Source organism: Hypanus sabinus, chromosome 8 (assembly GCF_030144855.1).
Source record: "Hypanus sabinus isolate sHypSab1 chromosome 8, sHypSab1.hap1, whole genome shotgun sequence".
In the NCBI taxonomy this organism is placed as follows: domain Eukaryota; kingdom Metazoa; phylum Chordata; class Chondrichthyes; order Myliobatiformes; family Dasyatidae; genus Hypanus; species Hypanus sabinus.
In genome coordinates this window covers 106,664,434-106,687,027 of record NC_082713.1, presented here as the reverse complement: position 1 = coordinate 106,687,027, position 22,594 = coordinate 106,664,434, and the positions used below count along the sequence as shown (strand labels likewise).

General features: G+C 44.1%; 1 protein-coding gene across 3 annotated transcripts in view; it reads left to right on the top strand.

The window, feature by feature from the left end:
- Positions 1 to 22,594, top strand: part of nav3 (neuron navigator 3) — a 449,774-nt gene that overhangs the window by 273,872 nt on the left and 153,308 nt on the right. For all 3 annotated transcript variants that reach the window (XM_059977545.1, XM_059977548.1, XM_059977547.1), the window contains 2 exons: positions 5,102 to 5,210; positions 8,668 to 9,063. In XM_059977545.1, the coding sequence (XP_059833528.1) occupies positions 5,102 to 5,210; positions 8,668 to 9,063 (505 nt within the window). The remainder of the gene's footprint in view (positions 1 to 5,101; positions 5,211 to 8,667; positions 9,064 to 22,594) is intronic.

Below are 22,594 nucleotides of genomic sequence, written 5' to 3'. Positions count from 1 at the left end.
CGTTGATCAGACCTCAGTTGGAGTATTGTGAGTAGTTTTGGGCCCCTTATCTAAGAAAGGGTGTGCTGGCATTGGAGAGGGTATAGAGGACATTCACAAGAATGATTCTGGAAATGATAGGATTAACATATGAGAAGCATTTGATCGCTCCATTTCTGTATCCATTAGAGTTTAATGAGGGGTGACCTCATTGAAACGTTGAAAAGCCTTGATAGACTGGATGTGGAGAGGATGTTTCCTATAATGGGTGAGCCTTGGACCAGAGGGCACAATATCAGAATACAGGACATCCCTTCCAAACAGCAATGAGGAGAAATTTATTTATTCGGGGATGGTGAATCTGTGGAATTCATTTCCATTGACAGCTGTGGAGGACAAGTCAATTTCATTGAAGTGGAGGTTGATAAGCTTTTTATTAGTAAGGACATCAAAGGTTATGGGAAGGAGAAAGGGGTTGCGAGGAATATAAGCCAGCCATAATTAAATGGAAGTTCAATGGGCTGAATGGCCTTATTTCGCTCCTGTGTCTTATGGTCTTACAATCTGTTGGACTTCTGAATCCCAAACAATATCAATAGTGCCAGGTTCACAATTTTTATATTGTTATGTTGGCACTGGAATGTGTGGTGACACTTATGGGCTGCACCCAGCCCAGCACATCCTTAGGTTGTGTTGGCTGTTAATGCAAACGACTCATATTACTGAGTGTTTCAATGTATCTGTGATGAATAAATGAATCTGAATCCAAGCCTATATTTAAAGTGGAGGTTTATAGGTTCTCAATGTTCAAAGTAAATTTATTATCAAGGTAAATCTTGCAGGCACTCACAGTAGGTACAAAGAAATACTTGGAATCAGTGAAAAACTACACAAAAATAATAATAAATAATTTATAAATAATATTGAGATCATGAGTTGTAGAGTCCTTGAAGTTGATTAGTGGGCATCAAAGGTTATCGGGCTAAGACCACTTTAGGCACTTAGCCTTCCTTATCTAAATCCTTCTTTGATGCCTCTTAAATATGCAAGAATCTCTACCTTTATACCTCCTCAGGAGGCACGTTCCAATTTCTAACCCCCTGTAATGAGGGTTTCCTTCAGATCCCCTCCAACTAACTACAACTCACCTTTGACCTCTTGTCTTAGACACCCCAGCACAGTATCTATGGGGCTGAATCTGAGGAAGTCATTGCCACACACAGCCATGGACGCCAAGTCATTTGGTATATTTAAAGTGGAGGTTGATGCTATTAAATAGGTGGGGGTGGGGCACAAAGGTTCCAGAGAGAAGGCAGGAGAGGGATAATAAATCAGCCATGATGGAATGGTAGAGCAGACTTGATGGGCTGTGCGGCCTAATTCTGCACCCATGTCTTATGGTCGTATGGTATGTATCCCTCTCCTAGGTTTATCAGGTCACCCCTCAGCCCCCTCTGCTCCAGGGAAAGCAAAAGCAAGTCTATCTAGTAACTCTGTATAACCACAGAGTTCCAATCCAGGAAACATCCTGATAGATCTGTTGCCTACTCCCCAGTAGTTACATCCTTCCTGTAATATGGTGAATAGAATGGCAAAGACTTACCCCACTAGAATTAACTGCGGAGTTCTCGCACAGAACAACCACTGGCACAATGGACCAAATGCCTCTTTTTGTGCTGACTCATTATATCAATCCTCTGTCCATCAAGTTACTTAGTTGGATAGGGTAAATAGAAACATAGAAAACCTACAGCACAATACAGGCCCTTTGGCCCACAAAGCTGTGCCGAACATGTCCTTACCTTAGAAATTACCTAGCATTACCCAAAACCCTCTACTTTTCTAAGCTCCATGTACCTATCCAAGAGTCTCTTAAAAGACCCTATTGTATTCGCCTCCACCACCATCACCAGCAGCCCATTCAATGTACTCACCGCTCCCTGCATAAAAAACTTACCCCTGACATCTCCTCTGTACCTACTTCCAAGCACCTTAAACCTATGCCCTCTCATGCTAGCCATTTCAGCCCTGGGAAAAAGCCTCTGACTATCCACACGATCAATGCCTCTCATTATCTTGTACACTTCTAACAGGTCACCTCTTATCCCTTGTCGCTCCAAAGAGAAAAGGCTGAGTTCACTCAACCTATTTTCACAAGGCATGCTCCCCAATCCAGGCAACATCCTTGTAAATCTCCTCTGCACCCTTTCTAAGGTTTTCACATCCTTCCTGTAGTGAGACAACCAGAACTGAGCACAGTACTCCAAGTGGGGTCTGACCTGACTCCTACATAGCTGCAACATTACCTCGCTCAACAAACTCAATCCCACGATCGATGAAGGCCAATGTATTATATGCTTTCTTAACCATAGAGTCAACCTGCACAGCAACTTTGAATGTCTTATGGACTCGGACCCCAAGATCCATCTGATCCACCACACTGTCAAGAGTCTTAACATTAATACTATATTCTGCCGTCATATTTGACCTACCAAAATGAACCACTTCACACTTATCTGGGTTGAACTCCAACTGCCATTTCTTACCCCAGTTTTGCATCATATCAATGTCCCACTGTAACCTCTGACAACCCTCCACCCTGTCCACAAGACTTCCGACCTTTGTGTCATCAGCAAATTTACTAACCCATCCCTCCACTTCCTCATCCAGGTCATTTATAAAAATCACGAAGAGTAGGGGTCCCAGAATAGATCCCTGAGGCACATCACTGGTGACCGACCTCCATACAGAATATGACCGTCTACACCCACTCTTTGCCTTCTGTGGGCAAGCCAGTTCTGGATCCACAAAGCAATGTCCCCTTGGATCCCATGCCTCCTTACTTTCTCAATAAGCCTTGCATGGGGTACCTTATCAAATGCCTTGCTGAAATCCATATACACTACATCTACTGCTCTTCCTTCATCAATGTGTTTAGTCACATCCTCTTCCTTCATGCTCAAACTTTTCAGTCCATTGCAAGTCATCCCTACAATCATCAAGATCTTTAAGTACATGAAGTACTGCTATCTCCTCCGGTTCCATACACACTTTTCCACTGTCACACTTGATTGGTCCTATTCTCTCACAGTTTATCCTCATGCTCTTCACATACTTGTAAAATGCCTTTGGGGTTTTTCTTAATCCTGTCTGCCAAGTCCTCTTATGGCCCCTTCTGGCTCTCCTAATTTCATTTTTAAGCTCCTTTCTGCTAGCCTTATAATCTTCTAGATTCCTATCATTACTTAGTTGCTCTTCTTTTCTTCTTGACTAGATTTACAACAGCCTTTGTACACCACGGTTCCTGTACCCCACCATCCTTTCCCTGTCTCATTGGAACGTACTTATGCAGAACTCCATGCAAATACTCCCCGAGCATTTGTCACATTTCTTCCGTACATTTCCCAGAGAACATCCGTTTTCAATTTATGCTTTGGAGTTCCTGCCTGATAGCCTCCTATTTTCCCTTACTCCAATTAAACACTTCCCTAGCTTGTCTGCTCCTCTCCTTCTCCAAAGCTATGGTAAAGGGGATAGAATTGTGAACACTATCTCCAAAATGCTCTCCCACTGAGAGATCTGACACCTGACCAGGTTCATTTCCCAATACCAGATCAAGTACAGCCTCGCCTCTTGTAGGCTTATCTACATATTGTGTTAAGAAACCTTCTTGAACACACCCAACAAACTCCACCCCATCTGAACCCCTCGCTCTAGGGACATGCCAATCGATATTTGGGAAATTAAAATCTCCCACCACAACAACCCTGTTATTATTACATCTTTACAGAATCTGTCTCCCTATCAGCTCTTCGATGTCTCTGTTACTATTGGGTGGTCTGTAAAAAACACCCTGTAGAGTTATTGACCCCTTTCTGTTCCTAATCTCCACCCACAGAGACTCCGTAGACAATCCCTCCACGATGAAGGGTCTTGACCCGGAACATCAACTGTACTTCTCCCTATAGATGCTGCCTGGCCTGCTGCATTCCACCAGCATTTTGTGTGTGTTGCCCTCCATGACCCCCTCCTTTTCTGCAGCCATGACACTATCTCTGATCAGCAGCGCTACACCCCCACCTCTTTAGCCTCCCTCCCTGTCCTTTCTGAAACATCTAAAGCCTGGCATTTGAAGTGACCATTCCTGTCCCTGAGCCATCCAAGTCTCTGTAATGGCCACAACATCATAGCTCCAAGTACTGATCCACACTCTAAGCTCATCTGCTTTGTTCATAATACTCCTTGTATTAAAATAGACACATCTCAGACCATCGGTATGAGCGCGTCCCTTCTCTATCACCTGCCTATCCTCCCTCTTGCACTGTCTCCAAGCTTTCTCTATTTGTGAGCCAACCGGCTCTTCCTCCGTCTCTTCATTTTGGTTCCCACCCACCAGCAATTCTAGTTTAAACTCTCCCTAGTAGCCTTAGCAAACCTCCCCACCAGGATATTGGTCCCCCTGGGATTCAAGTGCAGCCCATCTTTTTTGTACAGGTCACACCTGCCCCAAAAGAGGTAGACCCCAATGATCCAGAAATATGAATCCCTGCCCCCTGCTCCAATCTCTCAGCCACGCATTTATCCTCTATCTCATTCTATTCCTATTCTCAGGAATCCCGAGATTACTATCTTTGTAGTCCTGCTTCTCAACTTCCTTCCTAACTCCCTGTAGTCTGCTTTCAGGACCTCCACCCTTTTCCTACCTAAGTTGTTGGTACCAATATGTAAGCAGGCTCTTCCCTCTGAGGTTGGGTGAGGCTAGAACTAGAGGTTATGGGTGAAGGGTGAAAGGTAAAATGTTCAAGGGAAACATGAGAGAGAAGGGGAACTCAAAGGATAGTGAGTGTATGAAACAAGCCACCAGTGGAAGGGGTGGATGGAGGTTCAATTTCAAAATTTAAAAGATATTTGGTTTATACATGAATTGGAGGAATAAGGAGGTCCAGGTGTGCGTTGATAGGACTAGACAGAATAATAGTTCATCAAGGACTAGATGGGCTGAAGAGCCTGTTTCTGTGCTGTAGGCTCTACGATTCATTGAGTGTAGTGTGGTGTTGCCTAGGTGATACAGAAAATCGTGAGAGATTGTGCTCACCGTTTTCACTCTTGCTCTCTTTCCCAGGGGAAGACCCAGAGACCAGGAGAATGAGGACGGTGAAGAACATTGCCGACCTGCGGCAGAATCTGGAGGAGACCATGTCCAGTCTCCGTGGGACTCAGATAAGCCATAGGTAATCCTTTTACATGTCTGCTTGTTCCTACAGATGCTTGAGTTGACTTCTAACTGAGGATGGGGCAGAAGATTCTTTTGTGGAAAGGATTTCTTCCCCACATGGTGGATTTTGCAGAATTTTAGGTTATTGGTATATTTGATAAGTACACTTCCTAGATGTGTGAGCATTGTGTTTATGTTGGACTGGCCACCAACATAAACACCAAACATAAGAAAACAAGGATTCCACGGGAGGTTTACAAGAATGATACCAGGAATGTAAGAGTTAATAACAAGGAGCGTTTGATGGCTTCATGCCTGTATTCACCAGAGTTTAAAAGAATGAGAGGGCTGGGGCAGGGGTCTTACTAAAGCCTATCAGATACTGAAAAATGTTGAGTGGATGTTTCCTATAGTGAGGGAGACTAGGACCAGAAGGCACAGCCTCAGAATAGAAGGACATCCCTTTACAACAGAGTTGAGATGACTGTCTTTAGCAGCAGGGTGGTGAATCTGTGGAATTTATTGCCTCAGATTGCTGTGGAGGCTAACTCATTGGGTAGATTTAAAGCAGAGGTTGATTAGTCAGGATGACAAAGATTTCGGGGAGAAGGCAGGAGAAAGAGGTTCAGTGTGATATTAAATTATCTATGACTCAATGAGCCAAATGACCTAATCCTGCACTTATGTTTTATAATATTATGGTCAAATCTCTTCATGACAGTTGGAGAACTTCAATTCAAGCAATTAACTATGTATATCTGGAATAAAATGCTAACCTCAGCAAAGATGATGCTAAAACTAGATTGGTAAATTGGTTTATTATTGTCATAAGAACTGAGGTGAAGTGAAAACTTTGCGTTGCATGCCATCCATACAAATTATTTTAGTACAGCAGTGCAAACAGGTCGCACAAGGGAGAACAATAACAGAAAGCAGAATAAAGTGTTCCAGTTCCAGAGGAAATGCAGTGCAGGCAGGTCCACAACGAGGTAAATTGTAAGATCATGTCTATTTCACTGATCCAGGGGAGTGTTGTAACGGTGTCCTTGGTCCTTGTAGTACGTGTTACCTGTCTTTCATATCTTCTGCCTGATGGGAAGGGGAGAAGAGAGAATGCCCAGGGGAGTGGGCTCTTTGATTATACTGGCTGCTTTATGAAGTCAGTGGGAAATACAGACAGGGTCGGTGGAGGGGGTGTGAGGTGGTTTCCCCAACTCTCTGCAGTTTCTCGTAGGGTGGGGCAGAGCAGTTGCCATACCACGTCATGATACATTGAGGTAGGGCGCTTCCTACTGTGCACTGATAAAATTTGGGGAGGGTCAAAGAGAACATGCTAACTCGCTACTTCAGGAAGCAGGGCGCTAGAGAAACTAAAAAGTTATAAGCAGCACCTCTGGTTCTTTGATGTCCTTCAGAAAGGGAATCTCTTGGCTTATGTGCCACCTCTGACCTGTAACAATATGGTTGATTTCTAGCTGCCCGGTTAAGCGGCCCAGCAATCATCAGCATTGTGGTCTCACCATCACTAAAAACCATCCTGCCCTCCACTGACTCTGCCCACACATGGTCGATATCCCTCCATTCCCTGCCTGTCTAGATGCCTCTTAAATGTTGTTATCATATCTGCTCTCACTGCTGCCACTGGGCAGGAGATGCAAATGCCTGAAAGGCACACACCACCAGGTTTAGGAACCATATTCTTGAAATGACCTTCACAATACTAACCCTACCTCAGCAATGGAGCACTGCTTGAGTAACACACACAAAATGCTGGAGGAACGCAGCAGGTCAGGCAGTCGCCATTTCAGGCTGAGACCCTTCATCAGGATTGGAAAGGAAGGGTCTCCTCTTGCCCTTCCATTGACTTGTCTCTGATTGTGTTTTATTTTTTCACCATTGTCTTGTTTTGCACAGTCTTCTTATTATGTCTTGTATAACAGCAAATAGAACCGTCCAGCATAGGATAGGTCCTTCAGCCCACAACTTAAACCAACAACTTCTAATTCATCTAATCCTTCCTCTTCATGAATTGGCTACATTGCTCCCTTCTCTACACATTCATATGTTTACCTGAGAGTCCCTTAGTTGTTCCGATGCTAATTTCCTCCACTACCGTGCCTGGCAGACATTTCATTTATGGATACTTAACGTCCTGTGTGTTTTCCGTACCTCCATGGTGGTGCTGCTGCTGCAGACAAGCTCCTCACTGTCCCTGTTCCTCACCTTACACGTGACAATAGACTGGGTGACCTGTTCTCCACCACAAGGGGCACTGGGGGCGGGGGGATGCAGTGAAGTTATGAAGAGTGGAGGTGAGGTATATTTCAATCAGAATCAGAGTTAAGTTCATTTTGACTGCCATGAAATTTGTTGTTTAGTGCCTGCAGTACAATGAAATACGTAAAATAAGTTCCAATAGAAAAAAAGTGCAAAAAAGAAATAGTGGGGTAATGTTCAGGGGTTCATGGGCCATTCAGAAATCTGATGGCAGAGGGAAAGAAACTGTTTCTAAAATGTTGAGTGACTGTCTTCAGGCTCCTGTACCTCCTCCCTGAGGGCAGGAATGAGAAGTTCAAAGATCAGCAAGTTTATTATCAAAGTATGTATATGTCACCGTATACTACCCTGAGACTCATTTTGTGTGGCCATGCACAGTAGAACAAAGAAATGCAATAGAATCAGTGAAGAACCAAAGATGGACAAACAAGCAATGTGGGGAAGAAGTCAGACTGTGCAAATACAATCACTCAATCAATCAATACTGGGAACGTGAGCCACAGAGCCCTTGAGAGTGAAATGTTCAGTGAACACTACCTATGAGGTGACTGAAGTGAGTGTGAAGAGGGCATGTTCTGAGGCACTGCCTTTTGAAGATGCCCTTGGTGGTACTGGGACTGTTCTATTTTGTTACAGTTAGGAGCTTGTCTTGCTATGTTCAGAGCATTTCACAGTGCACTGACATTAGATGAGGCCCCCCAGGGGCTTGAATGTGTAGTAGATAGCAATAATCCTATTTTAATTTGAAACTGTAGATCACTAAACCCTGATTTACTGGATAATGTTTGTTGGTCAACAGATTTTTGTTAAAAACAGAAGCAAGATAAGGTAAAACTGAAGTGATGCAGAATAAAGTGTTTCTGTTACTGATAAAATGCAGTGCAGGTAAACAATAAAATGCAAGGGTCCATCTTTCCGTTTGAGAAGCCCACTCGAGAGTCTAATTACCGTGGGATAGAAACTGAGCTTGAGCCCATTGGTGTGTAGCTTTTGACCAGTGGGAGAGAGAGGATGAGAAAGTGTCCAAGATGAACGTAGTCTTTGATTATACTGTCTGCTTTATCAAGGCAGCAGAGGTAGGGATGGTTGAGTGAAGGGGGAGACTGTGTGATGTGGAATAGTTCAGCCAACTGGCCAGTCCCCATTTTCCCGGCTCACACCTAATGTTTCTCCTGCATTTCTGTTTGTTTCGGCAGCACTTTGGAGACAACGTTCGACAGCACCGTCACCACTGAGGTCAACGGGCGCACCATTCCCGCTGTCTCTGCAAGGACCTCGGCTATGGGCTGGCGCTTGGGACAGAACAGCCCTCGGCTACAAGCTGGAGATGCCCCTTCCCTGGGTAGCGGGTACCCCCCGCCGCGGGCTGGCGCTGGACGCCTCCTCCACCCCGACGGCCCGCGCTATGCCTATGGCGCACCCCTCCGCCGGACAGCCGGCTCCAGGGTCTGCAGCGTCCCCCAGTCAGATCTGGTAGAAAGGGGGGGCGGCCCCGAGTTTGATTCGGCGCTCGGCAATGCAGACGCGACTGGTTACATGAGCGACGGCGACCTGCTGGGGAAGAACGGCAGAGCCGATGACATTGGCAGCGGGTGAGTGGATACCAGGGAGCCCGTGCTGGGGAGAATGTTCTCCCTGCCATCATGGAGGTTCTATGCTTTCCTTGTGAGTGCATGTGTTTCCTCCCACCTTCCAAAGATGTACGGGTTAGGGCTGGTAAGCTGTGTGCTACTATGTTGCTGCTAGAAGCATGGTGAAACTTGCGGGCTGCCCCCAGCACATCCTCGGACCGTGTTGGTCGTTAATGCAGAACAACACATTTCACTGTATGTTTCGATGTACATGTGGCAAATAAAGCTCACCTTTATAGATTCTTCCAGAAGCACGACCTCGGGTCCCAGAGACCTGATTGTAAAAATCTGATGATCTAGCTTTCAGTGCTGCCCTGCAAAGTCAGATGAAACCCTTCAATCAAAATCATGTTTATTATCACTGAACTCTATGACAAATTGAAAACAGATTATTTCAGCACAATACAGGCTCTTCAGCCCATAATGTTCTGCTGAACCTTGAAGCTACTCTAAGATCTAACTAACACTTCCCTCGCACATCACCCTCCATTTTTCTATCAACCATGTGTCTAAGAGTCTCTTAAACGTCCCTAATGCACCTGCCTTCACCACCACCCCTGCAGTATTCCATCGACCCAACACTCTGTAAAATATTTACCTCTGACATCTTCACTGTATTGTCTTCCAATCACCTTAAAATTATTCTACCCTGGGAAAGAGTCTCTGGCTGCCCTCTCTTATACATCTCTAAGAAGGTATCTCAGCCTCCTTTACTCTGGAGAGAAAAGCCCGAGGTCACTCAACCGCTCCTCATAAGACGTGCTGTCTAATCCAAGCAGCATCCTGGTAAATCTCCTCTGCACCTATTCTACATCTGTTTTACAGCATTTTCCCCTCTGCCAACTGTGTAAGAGTTTTCATAACTTATTGTCCAGGTTTAGGTTTACTAAGATACAGAGGAAAGCTCGTCTTGGACACTATTCATGCAGACCAATTCATTACAGAGCGCGTTGAGGCAGACAAGGTAAAGCAATAACAGAATGCAGAAGAAATGGTATGTGAATTTATTATCAAAGTACATATATGTCACTATGTACAACCCTGAAATTGGTTTTCTTGAGGGTACAGTAAATCCAAAAAACCTAGTTCAGTAGTTCCATTTAATATCAGAGTAATGTATGCAATATACAACCTGAAATTCTAGTTCTTTGGAGATATCCACGAAAACAGAAGATTGCCCTGAAGAATGAGTGACAATGAAAACATCAGAACCTCAACACCCCCCCCCCCAGTCTCCCCCTCCCACGCACAAGCAGCAGCAAAGCAATGTCTCTCCCTCCCCCCCTTACTTCAGCAAAAAAAGCAACAGCACCCTCCACACGCCAAGCAAGCAATGGCAAAGCCCCCGAGAAAGCCCATGTTCTGCAGTACAACAAATACTAATCATTCACCAGACAATTTAACATACCACAGGCTCTCCCTCCATCCCTAATAAAGGGACACCCTTTCACAGTGAGGGGGGAGACAAAACAAAACAACTCACTGATTTGCAATGATAAAGTCTGTTGTGTCACTTTTTTCTGATTTCTCTGACTCGAGAATCAGCAACAAACTCTCTACCACCGACAAGAGAGAGGGAGAGGGAAAATGCGATTTGCTGAGTACAGATTCCCCAACAGCTGATCCGCTGTTCCTGATGGTCCGTTTTCTCCCATGACACTTCAGTTCATCCACAGGGCCATGAAGCCTCAGAACCCCAAAGGCACACTCATCTTCTGGACTGTGTCCTTGGGCTATTGACAAACAGCCGGTCCTGAGCCCCACGGAGCAGGTCCCACCACCGCAAAAAATGGAAGTCTGAGTGTAGCTCTAGGTCAGGGTCTCTTGACAGAACCCCATCCACCCTGAAAAGGAAAAAGAGAGACAGTAAAGGCAGAAATTAAGCAGCCTCCACAGAGCAGCTCAGGGTAATTGCTGTTAAGCACCATTAGTTCCTGACTAATGGACTCAATGAAGACTGCATCCAACAGGACAGACAAAGAACAGTTGTACAAAAGACAACAAATTGTGAAAATACAAAAGAAAAATAAAGAAATAATAATAATAAATAAACAAGCAATAGATGTTGAATGAAGAATCCTTGAAAATGAGTCAGTTGGTTATGGGAACAGTTCAATTATAGAGCGAGTGAAGCTGAGTGAAGTTGGCCCCAAGAGCCTATTGGCTGAGAGATGATAACTGTTTCTAAGCTTAGTCATGTGGGCCCTGAGGCTCCTGCACCTCCTTCCTGATGGCAGCAGTGAGAAGAGAGCATGGCCTGGGTGGTGAGGGCCCTTGATGATGGATGCTGCTTTCCTGGGACAGAGCTCCATATAAATGCGCTCAGTGTGTTCAGCAGTACAATGATAAATATAGAAAGAGAAAAACTGAATTACATTAAGTATATATAAGTAAATTAAATAGTTAAATTAAGATAAGTAGTGAAAAACATACATCAAAGAAATTTTTTAAAAAGTAGTAAGGCAGTGTTCATGGGTTTAATGTTCGTTCAGAAATTATACAGCAAAGGGGAAGAAGCTGTTCCTGACTTGTTGAGTGAGTGTCTTCACGCTCCTGTATCTCCTTCCTGATGGTAGCAATGTCCTGGGTGGTGGGAGTCCTTGATGATGGAAGCTGCTTTTCTGAGGCACCGCTCCTTGAAGATGTCCATGTCAGTGAAATATTTGTGCTATGAATTACACACATCCACACTTTTAAAAATAAATTGAGTGTAAGCACACTAACTGACTATTTTAGAGAAATGGTTTTTATTCTTCCAGGCCAATTAAATAGTTTGGTGCTGATTTTAAATGTTAAATGTAATAATATTTGGGAAAACCTCACTGCAGTTCAATCATTGTAAGAAAAGATGACACTTTTGAGTCATATGTCAATTATCGAGTTGCTATCTCTAAACAGAAGCTTCCAGTCTTCACTCCACCCTTTCAATACTGCTATTGGTAGCCCAGCATGTCCATCTTCATGATTGGCCAATTGGAATGTTAATACAGCTATGATAAACTAACTGGGTGATTTTGGGCTAACATTAAGACAGAAATGGCTGAAAATGCCAAACAAGCCATGCAGCATCTGTGGAGAGAAAACAAAGCTGGAAGAGGGGAGAGTTTACAGAGATATTCAGAACTATGAGGGCTTTAGAGAGGATGAATGCATGCGAACATTTTCTGACAGTTGGATGAGACTAGAACTAGAGGTCATAAGTTTAAGGTGAAAGGTAAAACCTTTAGGCTATCCTGAGGGCTAACGTTTTGTCTCAGAGTGTGGTGAGAGTGTTGAACAAGTGCTGGATGCAAGTTCATTTGTAACATTTATGACTTAGCAGCAAAAAGCTTATCCAAAATCAAAATGATTGCCACCAGACTGCAACCCCAGAAGAGTTGTTATTTCTTCCCTCACCCTCACCCTCTTCCTCCCCTCAACCCCACCCTTCTTTCCCTTATCCCTACTCTCTTCACCCTCCCCTCATCCCTGCATTCTCTGTGCCTCCATTCTGATCCTCTTCCTCCCCACCCCCACCATAAGACATAGGAGCAGAATTAGACCATTCAGCCCATTAAGTATGCTCCACCATTTCTTCATGGCTGATTTATTTCCTCCTCTCCCCATTCTGTTGCCTTCTCCTCATAACCTTTCATGCCCTGACTAATGAAGACCGTATCAACCTCCACCTTAAATTTATACAGTGATCTGGCCTCCACACCTGCAGGTAGCGATGAATTCCACAGATTTACGAGGCTACAGAAATTCCTCCTCATCTCTGATCTAAACGAATGTCCCTCTATTTTGTGATTGTTCCATTTGGTCCTAGTCTTGCTCACTCTAGGAAACTTTTGCTTATATCCACTCTATCGAGGCCTTTCAAAATTTGATAGGTTTCAGTGAGATCCCCCTTCATTGTTATAAACCCCCATGAGTACAGGCCCGGAGCCTTCAATAGCTGCTCGAATTGTAACCCTTTCATTCCTGGAATCATTCTTGTAAGCCTGCTCTGAACCCTCTCCAATATCAGCCCATTACTTCTGAAATAAGGGGCCCAAAACTGCTCACAATAGTCCAAATGAGGCCTCACCAGTGCCTTATACAACCTCAGTATTACATCCTTGCTTTCATATTCTAGTCCTCTTGAAATGAATGCCAAATTACATTCATCATCTTCACCACTGATTCAACCTGCAAATTAACCTCCAGGGAATCCTACACAATAGCTCACAAATCTCTTTGCACCTCGGATTCTTGAATTTTCTCCATTTCAGAATGAGTCTATGCTTTTATTCTTTCTACCCAAGTGCATGACCATACAGCATACCCTTCCTCCCCTCATCTCCAGCCTCTTCCTCCCTCATCTGCACTCATTTCCTTCCCCATTCCCATCATCCTCTCTCATCCCCACCCTCTTCGTCCCCTCATCCCCACCCTCTTCCTCAACATATCCCTGAACTCTTCCTCACCCCACCTCCCCCCTTTTTCCCCCAGCCTCTCCCCCTTCCTCACACTATCCCCACTTTCATCCTCCCCCCTCTCTAATCACCTCCTCTGACTCCCCACTCTCTTCCTCCCCACCTGCAGCCTCTTACTCCACTCATGGCCACCCTCCTCCTTCCCCCATTCCCCATTCCCACCCTCTTCTTACTCATCTGCACTCTTTTCCTCCCTCCATCCCTCCCTCTTCCTCCCCTCATCCCCATCCTCAGAAGACCATGAGACATAGGAGCAGAATTGGGCCATTCAGCCCATTGAGAATGCTCCTCCATTTCATCATGGCTGATCCATTTCCCTCTTATGCTCATTCTGCTGCCTTCTCCCCTTCACCTTTCTTGCCCTGTCTTGTCAAGAACCTACCAATCTTAGCCTTAAATTTACTCATTGACCTGACCTCCACAGCCGCCTCTGGCAATGAATTCCACAGATTTACCAGGCTCAAGAAATTCCTCCTCATCTCTGTTCTAAATGGATGTTTTGAGGCTGTGCCCTCTGGTCCTAGACTCTTCCATCATAGGAAACTTGCTGTTCATCCACTCTATCGAGGCCTTTCATTATTCGATAGGTTTCAGTGAGATCCTCTCTCATTCTTCTAAATCCTGGTGAGTACAGGCCTGGAGCCTTCAATCACTGCTGAAATAATAACCCTTTCATTCCTGGGATCGTTCTCGTGGACTTCCTCTGAACCCTCTCCAATGCCAGAAATAAGGGGCCCAGAACTGCTCATAGTATTCCTAGCGAGGCCTCACCAAGGCCTAATAAAGTCTCATCATTACATCCTCGCTCTTACATTCTAGTCCTCTTGATGTGAATGCTTACGTCGCACTCACCTTCCTCACCATCGATTCACCCTACAAATTAACCTTTCAGAAATCCTGCACATGGATTAGCAAATCTCTTCGTTCCTTGGTTTTTGAATTTTCTCCCTGTTTAGAAATTAATCTATGCTTTTATTCCTTTTACGAACATGCATAACCATACCTTATTCCCAACCTCTTCCTCCCCTCATCTCCACCCTCTTCTTCCCCTCCCTGATCCTCACCCTCTTCCTCCCCTCACCCTCTCGCCATCCTCACCCGATTAAGACCATAAGACATAGGAGCATAATTAGGCCATTTGGCCCATCAGATCTGCTCTGCCATTTCGCCACAGCTGATCCATTTCCCTCTTAACCCCATTCTCCTGCCTTCTCCCCATGAACTTACACACTCTGACTAATGAAAAACCTATCAGCCCTGTCTTAAATACACCCAGTGAACTGACCACCATGGCTGCTGTGGCAACGAATTCCATAGATTTATTACCCTCTGGCTTGAGAAATTCCTCCTCATCCCTGTTCTAAATGGATGTGCCCTCTGGTTCTAGACTCCCCCGGTATAGGAAATATCCCTCCACATCCACTCTATGGAAGCTTTTCAACATTCGATAGGATTCAATGAGATCCCCCTTCATTGTTATAAATCCCAATGAGTACAGGCCCAGAGACTTCAATTGCTACTCAAATGATAATGATTCCTGGAATCATTTTCATGAACCTCCTCTGAATGTTCTCTCATGCCAGCACATCCTTTCTTAAATGAGTAGCCCAAAATTGACACAATACTGTAAATCAGGCCTCACCAGTGCCTTATAAAGCCTCACGATTACATCCTTGTTTTTATATTTGAGCGCACTTGAAATGAATACTAACTCTGCATTCACCTTCCTCACCACCGATTCAACCTACAAATTAACCTTCAAGGAATCCTGCACAAGGACTCACAATTCAATGTGTACCTTGGATTTTTCAATTTCTCTGTTTCAAAATGAGCCTATGCTTTTATTCATTTTACTAAAGTGTACGACCGCACACCATACCCTTCCTCCCCTCATCCTGCCTCATTCATACACACTCCCTTCCCCATCCCCATTGTCCTCTCCTCCCTACACTCGTCATCCCTCTATTTCAACCCTCTTCTTCCCCATTCCCAACCTCTTCTTCCTCCCAACCCCCAACCTCTTCCTTCCCTCGTCCTCACCCTCTTCTTCCCCTCCCTGATCCTCACCCTCTTCCTTCCCTCGTCCTCACCCTATTCAGACCATAAGACATAGGAGCAGAATCAGGCCATTCAGCCCATTGAGTATGCTCTGCCATTCCATCATAGCTGCCATTTCCCTCTTAACCCCATTCTCCTGCCTTCTCCCCATAAACTTTCACACCCAGACAAATGAAAAACCTATCAACTATCATCTTAAATACACCCAGTGACCCGTCTTCCACAGCCACCTGTAACAACAAATTCCACAGATTTACTGGGCTATAGAAATTCCACCTCATCACTCTTCTAAATTGATGTCCTTCCATTCTGAGGTTGTGCCCTCTGGTTCTAGATGCCCCCACCAAAAGAAACATCTTCTTTACATCCAGTCTGTGGCAGCCTTTCAATATTCAATTGGATTCTCTGAAATCTCGCTTCATTGTTAGAAATTCCAAAGTGTATAGGCCCAGAGCCTTAAATCACTGTTCGAGTTGATAACACATCCAATCCTGGAATTATTCGTGTGAACCTTCTCTGAACCACAGCAATGCCGGCATATCCTTTCTGAAATAAGGGGCACAAAACTGCTCACAATACTCCACGTGAGGCCTCACCAGTGCCTTACACAGCCCCGTGATCACATCCTTGCTTTTATATTCTAGTCCTCTTGAAATGAATGCGAACATTGCATTCGCCTTCCTCAGCACCAGTTCAGCATGCAAACTAACACTTAGGGAATCCTGCACAAGGACCCAGAAACCTCCATGTAACTTGATTTTTTTAAATTTTCTCCCTTTTTCAGAATGAGTCTATACTTTTAATCCTTCTACCAAAGGGCATGACCATACAGTAAAACCCTTCCTCCCCACATCCCCAACCTCCTCCTCCCTCATCTCCACATTCTTCATCCTTCCATTCTGACCCTCTTTCTCCCCATCACCAACCTCTTCCTCTCTTCATCCCCACCCTCTTCCTCCCCTCATCCTCCCCACTTCCTCTGAATCCCCTCCTTCTTCCTCCTCTCAAACCCACGCTCTTCTTTCTCTCACCCTCACCCCTTTCCTTCCCTCATCCTCACCCTCTTCCTCCCTTTATCCCCATCCTCTTCTTCCTGCATCAACAAACTCTTCCTCCCCATTCCCATTGTCTTCTCATCCCCACACTTCACATCCCTCCATTTGGATTCTCTTCCTCCCCATCCTCACCCTCCTCACCCTCCATCTCCCCTCATCCTCACCCTCTTCCTTCTCTCACCCCTGCACTCCTGATCTCTCCTTTCTGACCCTCTTCCTCCCCATCCCAACCCTCTTTATACTACAATTAACTGGAGCAGAATAAGGCCATTCAGCCCATTGAGTATGCTCCAATTCCATCATTGCTGATCTATTTCTCTCTTAACCCCATTCTCCTGCCTTCTTCCCATCCTCTTTCTTGCCCTGACTAATCAAGAATCTATTAACTTCCATCTTAAAGCTACTGCTTGACATGTCCTCTGTGGTCGCCTGTGGCAACGAATTCCCGGTTTAGGAGGCTCGAGAAGTTCCTCCTCACCTCTGTTCTAAATGGATGTCCCTCTATTTTTAGGTTGTGCCCTCTGGTTCTAGATACCCCAGTATAAGAAGCTTCCTCTCCTAATCCACTCTCTGCAGGCCTTTCATCATTCGATAGGATTCAATGAGACCCCCCCTTCATTGTTATAAATTCCAATGAGTACAGGCCCAGAGACTCAATGGCTACTGGAGTGATAATACTTCCATTCCTGGAATCATTCTCATGAACCTTCCCTGAACCCCCTCCAATGCCAGCACAGCCTTAAATCACTGTTCGAGTTGATAACACATCCAATCCTGGAATTATTCGTGCGAACCTTCTCTGAACCACAGCAATGCCGGCATATCCTTTCTGAAATAAGGGGCACAAAACTGCTCACAATACTCCACGTGAGGCCTCACCAGTGCCTTACACAGCCCCGTGATCACATCCTTGCTTTTATATTCTAGTCCTCTTGAACTGAAAGCGAACATTGCATTTGCCTTCCTCAGCACTGACAGAACCTGCAAATTAACCTTTAGGGAATGTTGCACAAGGACTCACAATTCTCTGTGTACCTCAGATTCTTGAATTTTCTCCATTTCAAAATTAGTTTATGCTTTTATTCTTTCTACCAAAGTGCATGATCATACAGTAAATCCTTCCTCCTCACATCCCCAACCTCTTCCTCTCTCATTCACACATTCTTCTACCCCCATGCCATCGTCCTTCCATTCCCACCCTCCTCATTCCTCCATTCCAACCCTCCTCCTCCTCCTCCCCATCACCATCCTCTTCATTCTCTTCTTCCCCTCAACCTCACCCACTTCCTCCTCCTCCCCTTACCTTCTCCCTCTTCCTCCCCTCATTCTCATCTTCTTCGTCTCCCACATGCCCCCTTGCTGTAACTTCCCTTCACATGACTGTCAATGGATTTGTTTTCACAATTAGTAAAACTGATCTGCTGTGTGTGTGTGAATATATCAGTGTGTGTGTGTGTGTTTGTCTGTCTGTCTGTCTCAGTGAGTGTATCTGTATGTGTGTATGTGTATATATGTGTGTGTATCAGTGTATGTATATGTGTATGCGTGTGTGTGTGTGTATGTGTGTGAGTATATCAGCGTGTGTGCGTATATGTTTGTTTGTATATATGTATGTTTGCATGTATGTATGTGTGTATGTGTGGGCATATCTGTGTGCACATGTGTGTGTAAGTATGTGTATGTGTGTTTGAGTATGTGTGCGTGTGCATGTGTGTTGCTCACACTGCAGAATTCCTTTGTAATCTCCCCCGATCAATGAAAACCATTGAACAAATGAATCAACAGATTGTTAATAATTAATCCAAGATCAAGAAAGTTAATAATTCCGGTCATAGGGTTTGAATGGACGTTAAGAGCTTCAGAAACATACTTATTGATTGGTTATTTCAGTCAATGACATGCACCTGCCAATCACACAAAGAACCTGTGGGCCACTGGGATTAGTCAACCACTAACATGATCGGTTGTAGATAGCAAATCCATGTGAGTATTTGTTGTTTTCTGAACCTAGCCCTTAAAATAAGTGTTGTTATTTTGATAGAGGTGTACAAGGTGATGAGAGGGGGAAGCCAATTGACTGAGGGGACTCGGAGCTGTTGATTGGGTTTGGAGCAAAGTTCTGAGCTTTTAAGCCTTGTGTCTCCGAAAACTAATCGAAAGAAAAACTTGGGAGCTATGAAACAGGTCTACTTAGTTTTACTTTTATTTAGTGAGGTCCTTGCATATGATGTGGTGGTGTAATGATAAGTGTCATCTATATATTTCTTACAGATGATGCTAAATTGTGCTAAAGAATGCTAAATCAAACACTGTATTTACAGTATTACTCAAACATAGAATAGATCACACGAGCCTGCTGATGGAGTTTTCTCTCAGGAGGGAGGGTGGGAAGTGACAGAGAAAACGGATATAGCAAATGGGAGGTGGCTGATTGGAGTTGCATAGAGGAAGGTGAATGGCAGGTGTCTGGGAAATGGAAAAATAAGAGGCTGATTGAGGATTGTAGTGGTTTATCATCTAGCGATGAAAACAATAGACAGGATTTCAATAAAAGGAGGGAGGAAGGAAGGAAGGAAGGACAAGCCTAAATATCACTGAGTTTTGAATGTGGACCTATTTCTGATATCAATCCAGTTAGACTAGCTAAGGATTTGAAAAAGAAGCATTTGGAGATCTGGTGGATGCAAAACCTTTAAGAGATGAGGTGCCCTTGTGCACTGTAAAATTAGTAAGCAATGTGAAAAAGCTTTGGTGTTAAAAGCTGTGGGAGGAATGAAAGTATCACCAAGGAATTATATTGAGCAGCAGTGTCTTTTGGGAGTAGTCCCTGGAGCATCCATGGAGAAGGCTTCTGGAGTAAACCCTGAGGAAAACTCTGGATCTGAAGTTCCTAAAGCAGTCCTACGTTGAGTTCAGGTCTGACTGGCAACTCCACTGATACCGCTGGTGCCAAACTGTATTGGTCTCTGCCGTTCTTTTGGATTCATCAGTGGTGCAGAGAGGGAGTGCCTGCTGCATCAGCAACAGCTTGCTCTCCGTATCGTATTGCCCTGGCTTGCATATCACGTAGACAGCGGGGATGCAACATCCAAGGTCGACCCTGACCAATGGAGGGCTCCAGTGGAAAACTAGCTGTACGCCAATCTGGATTTCGTAAATGGAGAATGACCGTGTTAAGTTTGGAATCTGTTATTCGTAAGGCCCAGGTTAATAAAGAATCAGTAGTATCAGTTTTCTTTGATGTCACGAAAGATTATGAAATGTTACAGACACAAGGATTGCTGCTTAACCTGGAAAAGATGGGAGAAGGTGGTAGAATATTCATTTGGGTCCAAGATTTTTTATGTGATAGGAAGGTATACGTTAGTGTGGGAGCAACAAAGGGTGTAGATAGAGAATGGGACTATACAGTGAGGTGTGTATAGCCCACTCCTTTTTAATATTATGATTCATGATATTTTCTTACATGTTGGCTCAGACATTTCCAAATTGTTATATCCTAATAATGTGCAGCGAGGAAGAGAGGCAGGGATATACATAAATTACATAGTTAGGAAAATGTAGACAGCTATTATTGAAGTAGAGGAGTGGGGACATTGTTGAGGGTTTGAATTTTCTGTTGCAAGAACTCAAGTTACTTGTTTTTCTAAAAGGAGCTTTACACCACAATTGATCTCAAGTTGTATGGTAAATCTCTTAAACAAGAGTCAAAGGTAGAGTGTCTAGGTATATGGATGCACACAAGGCTAACATGAAGGTGCATGTGAATAAAATGCTAGAGAAGTGTAAAAAAGCCCTTAATGTGCTCAGATGCTTAGTTGGGTGTGATTGGGGTGAGAGTAGGAGATCACTTAAACCAACGTTTATTGCTTTAACCGGATCTGTGTTTGATTATGGTTGTATTGCTAATATGTCAGCCTCACCAGTGGTCTTCAAGCCCCAAGGTAAAGTTCAAGCTCTAGCATTGAGATTATGTTGTGGTGCTATTAAATCATCCTCAATTTCAGCGTTACTGGTAGAGATAAATGAAGTGCCTTTACATCCACACAGGTTACAATTATCAATAGCTTATCAGGTTAAAGTAAGAGGACATAAAGTTGATCATCCAATATTGGCAACATCAGTAGAGCGTTGGGAACACTTCATTCTGTGGTCTTCAGTTTTGGGAGGATGGGAAATGAATGGGCACAAAATCTTGGAATGTTTAATGTGGATTATGGTCTGAGTGTACCCCCTTCTCCCTTTGCCTGTGGTTGATTTGCGGCTTCAGGAAAAGATCAAGATGAGGAGCGCTTGTGTATCATTAGCACAGGAGCTTCAGCAATATGTGCAAGGCAGCTATTGTGGATCCTTACAGATCTACACGGATGGTTCAAAAGATCCTGTGACAGGTCGTTCAGGTGTCTCTGTTTATATTCCAAAGTTTCAGGGTGACTATTAAGAAAAGATTATCAGACAAAGTATCAGTATTCACATCTGAGATGGTTGATATCATTTTAGCCTTGGAATGGGTCAAAGAAGCAGGTCCTGACTATGTGCTTCCGTGATTCATTCTCAGTCTTGACATCACTTAAAACAGATTATAGGCTCAACCTTCTTCTTGAAATTGGACAACGTCTGTTGAAGCTGCAGGGTCCAGGCCTGTGTATACATTTCATGTGGGTCATTGTCGGGGTTGAAGGAAATGAGGTGGCAGACATTCTTGCCAAGCAATCATGAAGATATACAAAGTTTGTAAATAGAGTGGTCCCTTTGCACAATGGGGTGATGAAAGCCAGTATTAAAAAAACTATTCAACCTTTGTGACAACAAAGTTGGGATAAGGAAAAGAAAGGATGACATTTATGTAAAATTCAGAGGAATTCAACTAGGAGGTGGGTATAAATGGAGGGAAGAAGTTACCGCATACTTATGTATTTATGTATTGGACGTACTAGGTTGAATAATTCCCTGTTCAGGATTAAGGTGCAAGATATAGCATTTCTAGAGAGTGCATTTGTCAAGAAATGAGAATTGAGATCGTTGGGACAGATATTTTAACGTAGGAAGTTTGTTAAGATATGACTGCTGTTGTAGTGTACATAAGTGCCTATTTGACTTTCTAAAAAGTATTAGACATTGATATTATTTGATTAGTTGTTTTGGAAGAGAATTTAGTAAGTATACCTCCTGTCTCTTTGCTCCACACTTCAACTCAGTAGGTGGTGATAGTGCACCTTATGTTGCCCTGCCAGCCACCATTAAACTTCACAAGGAGAACAAGTGGATTGGAGATATAGATTGAGTGGGTAGCCAGAGACTTTTTCCCTGGGCAGAACTGGCTAATATGAGGGGGTACTATTTTAAGGTGATTGGAGAAAGTATAGTGGGGTATTATCAGAGGTAGGTTTTTCACGGAGAGTGGGGAATGCATGCCCTACCAAGGGTACTGGTTGAGGTAGATACACTAGTGGTATTATGAAACTTAGACAGGCACATAGAGGAAGGAATAATGAAGGGTTATAGGTAGGGAAATGTGAGATTGATCTTGGAATAGGTTAAAAGGCCTGCACAGTGCTGTACTGTTCTATGTTCTATAACGCAAAAGATTTTGCAGGACAAATTATACTGGAGGAAAGATAATTCCTATGGGAATGGCATTTTTAACAGTGAAATACAAAAACCAACAAGCCACGTTGAGCTGGTGTGTGGTGAGAACAGGACAGGAGGGTCAGCATTGTGGGGGCATGACTGGCTGAGGCAACGACAATTTGATTGGAGATCCATCCACCATTTGTGTGCCACATCCCTGTGAAATAGAACCAACTGAAAGTGAACTAAGGACGGTTCTGGGTAATGCCAAAGGATGGCACTGGAAAACTCAAACATATCAAAGGGAAAATAGTGTTGACTGAAAATGCCATACCCAAGTTTTACAAAGTC